The sequence below is a fragment of the Micromesistius poutassou genome (genome assembly GCF_964030765.1).
Source record: "Micromesistius poutassou genome assembly, chromosome: 4".
In the NCBI taxonomy this organism is placed as follows: Eukaryota; Metazoa; Chordata; class Actinopteri; order Gadiformes; family Gadidae; genus Micromesistius; species Micromesistius poutassou.
The window spans coordinates 4,952,250-4,962,249 of NC_140274.1; the positions used below are offsets into that span (position 1 = coordinate 4,952,250).

General features: G+C 45.2%; 1 protein-coding gene across 1 annotated transcript; it reads right to left on the minus strand.

The window, feature by feature from the left end:
* Positions 1-4,450: 4,450 nt before the first annotated feature.
* p2ry1 (purinergic receptor P2Y1) lies at positions 4,451-9,110 on the minus strand. The gene is made up of 2 exons (XM_084466921.1): positions 8,560-9,110; positions 4,451-8,279 (listed from the first exon to the last, which is right to left on the minus strand). The coding sequence occupies exon 2, from the start codon at positions 8,244-8,246 to the stop codon at positions 7,188-7,190; it is 1,059 nt and encodes a 352-aa protein (XP_084323047.1). The 5' UTR covers positions 8,247-8,279; positions 8,560-9,110; the 3' UTR covers positions 4,451-7,187.
* Between the last annotated feature and the right edge of the window lie 890 nt (positions 9,111-10,000).

A 10,000-nucleotide genomic window follows, 5' to 3' on the forward strand; every position in this document is an offset into this window, starting at 1 on the left:
CGTATCTAACGTGATGTGATCATGGGTCATGGATCATGGAACGTTGGTTGCCATTCTTTGTGTGACTCACTTGGAACGATTTCAGACTAGCACAAAGAGAAAATGCAGAGCTACTGTTGATAATGTGTTTATGATTGCAGTAGGGCTGCAATTGACATTTATTTTCATAGGCGATGAATCAAAGGATGATTTGTTCGGATTAATCAAATATTAATTTAGTCTAAAGTGATGACTTAAAGGAACACTCCACCCATTTGCATTAAGCTTTGCATTGTTAGAAACCCAGTCATACTTTTGAATGGTCGTGCAACACTTTCTCATTTTCCCCTGAGACGGGAGAAATCTGTATATACCTTTTACACTTCATCCTACAATGACACAAAAATCGTCGTTTTACGTCATTGTAGGAGGAAGTGTAACTGTGCGTTCACACCGCACTTTGCCCCGCGACACGTTTCAATGCAAAGTGAAGGTAGAGACGCGTATCGGGCAAATTTTTTTGTCGCCGAAACCCGCGACAAGATTTGATTGACGGCGCGACATCCACATCAACGGCGAGCGCGTTCACGAGGATTTGCAGCACGACAAATTCGCTGAAGTTGAAATATTTCAACTTTTCCGCGGCATTCGCGTGAGACAGCCAATCAGCGTTCGCTCCCTGTGGGTAACGTGGGTGAAGTAACGTAAAACAGCCAATCAGCGTTCAACCGGCTGGGCCAACCGCTCCCTGCACTCCGCAGTGAACCGCAGCTTGGAGGAGAAAGTGATTGTTGCCGTTTGCGACTCCCGGAGCTCTATCTATATATAATATTATATGATATTATATATATAATATATAAATATCTATATAATATAAACATATATATAATATCACGGCACAAAGCGGTGTGCGCCTCCGGATTATATTATTAACCCATAAATGACAGGCATTCCGACGTCTCTCCCTCTTCCACAACAGGTAGAGACACGCAATGGTGGTTATCTCGGCCATGGTCGATGAGAATGAATTGGCATAAAGCACCGTTGGCGGAAAAAAGACGTTGTCAGACGTTGTCAACAGACCTGTTCAAGCGAACAGGCGAAACGTGTGTCTTTTGGTGTGAACACACAGTAAGGTCAACTGGAAACGGCAGCCAAAGCCTACAGGGCCAAATGGACGTCTTTCTGTAAAGTATGTTTATTTTCTTTGTTACTAATGTCAAGGAGTACTCTTTGCTAACGTGGCATTGTTCATTGCACAAATAGCTTGCAGTTATGCTAGCTACTGTGGCATGCTAGGCTCAAAGACCATCACTGACTTTGTGCTCAATGTTTTGTCCAGACAATTTCGCCTAACAGCCTACCGGCACTTTCTTGAGTGGGTCCTGCAAGGAGAGAGATTGGGCAGAGGGCGTCGTGTCACCTGCTTGTGTCGTGCAGGCTATCCGCCAGAAATACCCAGCTCCAGACAGCCAGTACTGCGGGCACCAAGAAGCGGAGGACGCTCAGGACGATCTATAGTTTCATTGTTTATATAGTCATTCAACAGTTGTAATTGTTTGTATATAGTTATTTAATTAAATGGTTCAAATTTACATTGCTGTAGTTCTTTCTTAGTAGTGTTGCTCCAAGTGTATTCGAGTTATTGAACGACCAACATTTCAAAACTAACTACTTAGCTACTGTTGCCTCAGATGACAAAGATAACTGAATGGTGGTCATACCTTTAATTTCTATAAATTATGAAGTATTACAAGTATACATTGCATTATAAATTTGTTGCAAATCAGTTACCTCCTTCCAAATTTATGCTTTGTTGAAGGCAGACAGGAGAACAGGAGTGACATTTTGTTTTTAATTCACAAAGAAAGAATTGTCATGAACATCAAAACACAAACAACATTATCCACACTATTAAAAAAAGAGATATTGACCGTGTGATTGGGTATGTAAGGTGCTCGGTGGCAGTGCAAACAGGTAAGGCAGTGCAAGGATAAGGTCAAAAGACCATATAAGACATAAGACATGGTAATATTACAAAATATTGGTGAGGAATGGGTTATTGTAGAGCTAACGTCTCAGAAGCGGCTCTTGAATGATGACGTTGCAGCTTCCTTTAGCGGCTTTGGGACAGGGGCAATGTTAGGTGGCAAAGAAGGTTGTGGTTGGGTGAGTGAGGAGGTTGGGTCCTTGAATGTTATGTTTGGGTTGCGTCTGTTTGCTATGAGCTATCTATTCTTCAATTAGCTAAGTGTCTAACGTTACATTGCTAACTTTGCTTCCTCATTGCTGACGAGTGGAGTTAGCGAGGCAGACACATTATAACAAGCGACCAAAACATACAAGATATTTACTTTGTAAACAGCCAAATCATATGAGATGTGCTGCTTTACAGCAGACGACTATATCAGTGTGTGTTCTCAGTAGCCGCTAGCTGCTAATAGAATCGGGTCAGAAAGAGCCTTACCTCCAGGCATTTGCGTTTAGCGCAGCTTGCACTGCCAGCACTGCTAGTTCCAGACGTTCCTGGCTGTTCGTGCGGGTGTCTTCGCTCCTAAGGGGTTGGGTTCGAAGTCTTCTGGCTTGAAATGTAGACTGCACACTGTCTGATTTTTTAGTGCTTCAATGGCTGTGTCCTCTCCAAACTTCGGGTTATTGATAGCCCGTAGCCACTTTTTGCACAACTCCAACTCTTTGGGTAATCTATGAAAACTTAACTTTGTGTATTTTCCTTGTCCTGGCTGAACATCCCGGTACCATGCAAGTGCACATCATTTCGAAACACAAACAAGGACTCGGAGTAATTCACTAATGAGTTCGCAAATTATCGTGGTAGCGTACAGTGGAGCTCAACTCTAGATCCTTGGTTGATAGATTGATGGGCGTGGTTCAACCATTGAGTTCAACAGTGGGAGTGGCCTGCGGAGCTGAGCATTGCAATGCACTATGGGGATTGTTGTCTGCAATCCACAATCCCTAAAAAGTCATTGTCTGCCTTATCTTGGTCAAAAATTTGGGCACCAAATTTAAAATTTATGCCACTATTTGACTACATATATGATCCACTTTCAATACATATTCATGTCTCCACCGGTGGAATGCTCCTTTAAATGCAGTGGTGGATTTAGCAAATTGGGGGCCCAAGGCGAAGATATGTATGGGGCCCACCTTATCCGATCTTTAAAAGAGAAAGAGAAAAAAAATGTACAGACTGAATGGTGGATAGGCAGGTAAAGCTAATCCACATGGAAGTAAAGGTTGGAGATGAGAAAAAAAATCTTCCCCTTTAAACCCTGCATACACTTCTTTACTCCAAAATGAAGATGGAAAGCAGAGAACACACAAAGTGTAGCACTACACAAACTAATAGTCATGATGGAACCCAACAGAGAATAAGGTTTCAGATAACACCTGTCTTTGCCAAAATGCCAGCAAATGCTGTTTATTATTATTTTTTTAAATCAATATCAGTATAACAGCAAGACAAGTGGTTAGGGTAAACCCCCACAAACAGTAATATAGGCCTACTTAGCAAAACATCACAAACAGCCATATACTTATATATTATATATACTTAAATATTTCCAAGAGGAATAATTGACTTTGTATGTGTGAGGTTGCAATTGGCATTGCACACAGATTGAACATTTCAAACAAACCCATATATATATATATATATATATATAGAGAGAGAGAGAGAGAGAGCGAGAGAGAGAGCGAGAGAGAGAGAAAAGATAGATTGTTCTCTACATCACACGCTTCTGACACAGAGTCCTACTTATTGACGTCTTCTCACAGGTCTTCACCTAGCGCCACTTCTGCTGCTGCTGTAGCGGCATGTTCAACGCTTTGGACATTGTTGTTCCTGTCTGTATCCCCAACAATAGCGTAAAAACGTGTGTCATCTTTGGCAGCGTTGACAAATACTTATCGGTGTCTTTTCGCTTTTTTCTTTTATTTGAGCCGCTTGGGTAACTTTATTTCCTAACCCTTTTCCTAACCCTTTATTTATTTTTTTCGCGTTTAGACTCGTTTTGCTTCATCTGTTTGTGTACTTGTAAAAAAATAAAAATAAAATATATATATTTTTTTGAGGTTGGTTGGGGCCCCCCTACTATGGGGGCACCAAGCGGCCGCCTACCTATGCCTCTATGGTAATACCGCCACTGCTTAAATGTGCTTGCTTTACCTGACCAGCAGCCAAGAAAAAAATCTTCCTTTTATAATGATCCAGGAACCAAATTTGATTTGAACTGCAACATTAAATTACTTATTTGTACGTGATCAATTATTCAAATGATTAATCGATAACCAGATTAGATAAATTCTGTTTATAAACTAATTGATATCTCAACTCATCATTGCAACCCCAGCTTGAAGTTCAGTGGGTGATTATTTTACAACCAACCTGATCCAAGAGACCAAAGTCTGTTGTTCTTCAAATACAAATGAAACGCGTGGTGGTTAGACATCTGTTAAGGGTTCCTTTAATGGCCTCTGACAGAGGGCTCATGCAACAACAGCTAGAATCAGTCAGAGCCTCTGAAACTCGACACAAAACAATAACAACACGTGGACACGCTTCCCACGTCACAACATTATGCACAGTACACGTTTAGACATTCATTACAGTGTTATATACCGGACGTTTTGCTTTTTTTTCACTTCACTTCCTCGGGGCCACAGATAACGCCGACATGGTAGCACAAGACATGAGCGACTAGAGGCACAGGAGCACAGAATGAATTACGTTGCGTTGGCGGTGGCCTTTAACCAATATATCATACATCAAACGTCATACCGGGCATACTGCATTCCTCCCCCCCCAGTCCTCCCTCTTTCCCCCTCTCCCCCCCCCGTAACAGACAGGGAATCCGCAGGCAAGGAGTTTGACGGCGCAGCAGTAGGCTATAGTGCATTACAATGTCTGGAAGTCCTCCTCCTCCAATTGGTCTATTTAATAGGCCACTGGGTGGAGGAGGACCTCCAGATATATTTATTTTCTTAGGGGGGAAATTCTTCTGCATACCACTAGATAGCGCATTGTGTAGCACCAGCGGTGCCCGTACCACAGTTTGAGAACCCGTGGTCTATTGCAAGTCCCTGCTGACACAGAGTACAGTACCGCACACACTTACACACATGCCATTAAACCCATGCCTGCCTCATAGTTATTGATTACACAACGTGTGTCTCTTCAGCGAGACACGTCTCGTGGCGGCTCCTTATCACATCATCATAACAAACAGAGGATCAAGGGAATACAGAGTCAGTCAGGAAACCTATTCATTCTGTTTTAGTGTGGTTCAATTCAAACAGATTCAGTACAACCACAGACGACATACAGCAAGGAGAGCGATGGGTCAAAGCTCACAGTACATGAAGGTATTGTAAAGTCGGCGACTTTCATTTGAAACAATTATACACAGAAATATACGGTTATCATCAATCTCAAAGTCAGTGATAGTGTTTTTGTTTCTATTTTTGTTTTTATTTATTCATTCCACCACTTCAAGCCTTTAGCTGATATTTCTATACACAGGCAATTCAATCGATGTGGGGGCATCCAACCAAGACATATGAAATTGGCTCCCACAGCGTTTTGTATGACACCCCACAAAAAGAAGAACATCATCTTTGATTTCTTAAGAATAGAAAGCAGATGTTGATACAGGCCCAGCCCCTCCCCACTGGGGAGGGGCTGACCTTTCCATATTCTTTTGAGTGTCCATTTTTTTCCCTTCATTTATTAGTCACCAAGGGAAAGGTAATGTGTAAGATAAGGAAGCCAGGGGAACGTTATGTGCATGTTAACCATGGGTTTCAAATCTTACGTAAAAATAAGAAGAGGTTAAATTTTTCATTTTCCAAACTCGGTTCTGCTGCCTACGGATTTCTGAGAAGACCCATTATCCAAAATGTTTTGACCGTAGTTTGACCGGACCCCAGATTTGATGAAGTGCAGGGACTCAAGAATAACAGGAAGAATGCTTTCTATCTTTCAACTGGTTGGTAATATACGTCTTTCTCCTGCTTAGGAATATTTTGGGTTCAGTGGAAGGCAGAAAGGTAGCATAACTCGATGCCAGACTAACATTACTGTCCAGAACATACATCAAATCCCTTTGGGCCTGTTGCTTTGATCAGCAAAGCCCTTCGGACCGTTTCTACTGCTGGAGCAAATTACACATCTGTGTTAATCAACAGCCAGATCATCGATTATTGAAAGAAACGATGTGTTGTAACCCCCCTCCCCCCAAACCCTCCCCCGCACATCTGCAACACTGATGCTTGGCAACGCTGTTTAAGGCATGTTAAGTATGGAACTCCATCATACTTAGAAAGTTCAAATCCGAAGCAGAAGGAAAAATGGGTAATTTTGTGAAATTGTCAAAATGGTTTTTTAAATGGCAGTAATATCCGACGATTATACTTCGGGAATGGTTCAAGCTCATGTTTTTGTGAAGGTTAATGTCGGTATAATGACGGTATAATCACTATGGTAATTGTTATGGTAATGAGGGATTCATGTTTAGGGGGTGTTTGAGGATAAGGGGATTAGAATATTAATAGTTAGGATAAGAAGTATTAAGGAGACAGATTTATAAATACACGACTAAAGGCGGTCACAAGTAAAGGTCAATCAAACATCGTCACTAACATTATCATCGACGCGTCGGACAACGGCCGACATTTTGTCTTCTAAAATCGTACAATATCCAACAAAACCCAAGGTGCATTTTACTGATCATAGATAGCAACTATAGAACTCAAGAGCTGGACGTGAGATTAATCTGTACACACACACACACACACACACACACACACACACACACACACACACACACACACACACAACAGAGATACATCTGTTGTGTGAACCGTACACAACAGTACGGTGCATATCAAGGGGCACGAATATGCAGACCAAAGATGTTTCAAACACACACTCCCCTCAAGACCATGTCCAGGCCCCGGTCTGGATCCGGATCAGGGCCCAGGTCCAGCCCTATGTCAGCTCCCAGGTCCGGGCCTAGTTCAGAGCCCAGGTCCTGGTCCTCTTCCGGGGCCAATGTCTGGGGCAAAGTCCGGCCCCAGGTCCGGGACCATGTCCGGTCCTAGGTCAGAGCCCATGTCAGGGGCCCATGTCCAGGCCCATGTCCAGGCCCATGTCCTAGCCAAGGTCCTAGCCCATGTCCGGGCCCAGGTTAGAGCCTTCTGTCCCCGTTCTCCCCGTGCTCCGCCAGGCTGTTGAGCGCCGTCTCTTCGCTCTTGGAGTGCGGCTGGCCGTCGCCCCGCCTCGAGTTCTTCTTGGTGGCCCGCGACAGCTTCCTCCGGAACGTGTCCCCGGCCAGGAAGTACAGGATGGGGTCCACGCAGCTGTTGAGGCTGGCCAGGCCGCGCGTCACCTGGTACGTGGCGTACACCCGGTTGTTGAAGTCGCACATCTCGGGGCTCTGGAAGTACAGCCGGGCCCTCATGTTGAGGTTCTTCATGACGTGGAAGGGCAGGTAGGAGAGCGCGAACACGGCCAGCACGATGATCACCAGGTGGATGGACTTGCGGCGCAGCGGCGCGTTGTTCATGTCGTTGCTGATCAGCGCCTTGGCGATCATGCCGTAGCAGCCCAGGATGATGAGGAAGGGGATGCAGAAGCCAAACACCGTCATGCACATGCTGTAGATGAAGTAGCCCGGCAGCTCGTCCTCCGTGGTGGTGTCGTAGCAGGTGGTGGCGTTGCGCTTCTGGCCCGTGCGCGAGTAGTACAGGATGGGCGAGATGCCGGCGATCACCACCACCCACACCAGGGCGCTGTTGATGACGGCGTTCTTCTTCTTGAGCCGGCCCAGGGACTTGAGCGGGTGCACCACGCCGGTGTAGCGGTGCACGCTGATGCAGGTGAGGAAGAGGATGCTGCCGTAGAGGTTGACGTGGAAGATGAAGCGCTGCAGGCGGCACATGACGTCGCCGAAGATCCAGTCGGTCTTGTTGAAGTAGTAGAAGATCAGGAAGGGCAGCGACAGCACGTAGCAGAAGTCGGCCAGCGCCAGGTTGAACATGTACACGGAGATGCTACTCCAGGGGCGCATGTGGCACACGAACATCCAGATGGCCAGGCTGTTGCCCACCAGCCCCGTCAGGAACACCATGATGTAGACGGTGGGCAGGTAGTAGAACTGGAAGCTCTTGGTGAGGGAACATCCCCGGCTGTGGTTGTGCAGCTCGGTGAGGTTCAGCAGGGAGGTCAGGTTCATGCCACTGGTCATGGTTGGAGTCGGGGGGAACGGACGGTTGATTCACTGCATGGGCGGTATTAATAGCAAGACAGGAATGTATTACTTATTTTTGAATAGGCTCTGCATTGTAATGTATACGGCATTGTAAAAGTTCGATAACGAGACGGTTGAAGAAAAGGTGAGTGAGGTATTAATGAATAACACGCAATGGAAGACTACGCGGTGGAGCTGCGGTTACTCGCGCACAAATCGCTGAAACATTATTCGCTTGCACAAGTCCGCACTTGTTTACTTACTGCAATATGACACAAAACACAACAGAACCAATAAGCACAACACTCACCCGCCACCGTTGACACGGACTTGTTTTCCACATTCCTAAAGAGCTAAAAGTCCCGGTTGGAAGTGATTTCATTCACCAACCCGTCAGGTGTATTCTCTGTCCCGCAGGTCGGTCTCTCGCTCCGGGGAAACGTTGCCGATCTGTCCATTAAAAGTTCGCCCGCGTCCGGGGTGGTGCGCTTACACTTCAAAGGGAGAAAAGTAGGCTATATGCCATTCGTCACGGACGACATTTCCTTACAACAGCACTGGTAGTAGTAGTAGATCGCCAGAGAGACAGAGAGACAGCTGCGAGCTCTGGCATGGGAGCAGGACTTGTAGAGAGAGGCTCCGCGGACGGACCGAGGAGAGGGGAACTGCGCGCCAACAAGATCTCCTGGAGCGCGTCCCATACCCAGACCCAGCGCTCTCCTTTCCTTTCCTTTTCCTTCCTCCTCCCTCGCTCGCTGGGTCCTCAACCGTTCTGACCTACTACTATTACTCCAGAAAACGACTGGATTTGCTTGCACTTTTCTTCTGTGAACCCCTCCCACACACACACACACACACACACACACACACACACACACACACACACACACACACACACACACACACACACACACACACACACACACACACACACACACACCCTCTCTCACACTCACACTCATACACACGAGAGGCAACGTAGAAGTTTGTGAGCACACACACACACACACACACACACACACACACACACACACACACACACACACACACACACACACACACACACACACACACATAGACAGTAGGCTGTGTCTGCTTGCCAAGTGCCAAGGCGTGCGTCATCTGCGATCCAAGTTAGGTACTGCGGTAATAAAGACGAGCCCATGTGGTTTACGCACACACACACACACACACACGCACACACACACGCCGTTTACATTCTGCAAGGTAAATAAAAAAAATAAAATAATAATACTAATAAAAAACAAAAGCTCCCTGCTTTTAATAATTGACCATCATTTATTAATGACTTCATTTTGTATTGATATGTGTATCTGTTTATTTGTTTCTTTATTTATTATTTGGTTTAATGCTTTTATATGGTAAAATAAATCGTACATAGTTGACTCACTTCCACCATTAAGGGAGCCAAGGACGAGCTGCGTTGGGCTGAGTCAATTGGGCTGAGGATTAAACATCAAAGTTTGTTGCAGCTGAGCAAAGCGAGAGCAATTAGCCATCTAAGGAGGCAGCGTAACGTTTTAAGTAGGCTATCCTCCATCAACATGGTGCAGACAAGCAGCGGACTAACCCTTGCAGAGAAAACATGGCGACGCATGTTTATGCACGATAGATGCAAGTAAAATTCAATTGTGGATTTATGTCATTATCATGATCTGGTAAAATGTAACGTTGATTATTATTGATGACAGACTGTTGGCTATAGGCCAACAGTCTGCTTGTTAAGAATA

Excerpts from the sequence above, each read along its gene's own strand:
- p2ry1 (XM_084466921.1), bottom strand. The coding sequence starts at position 8,246 with ATGACCAGTGGCATGAACCTGACCTCCCTGCTGAACCTCACCGAGCTG.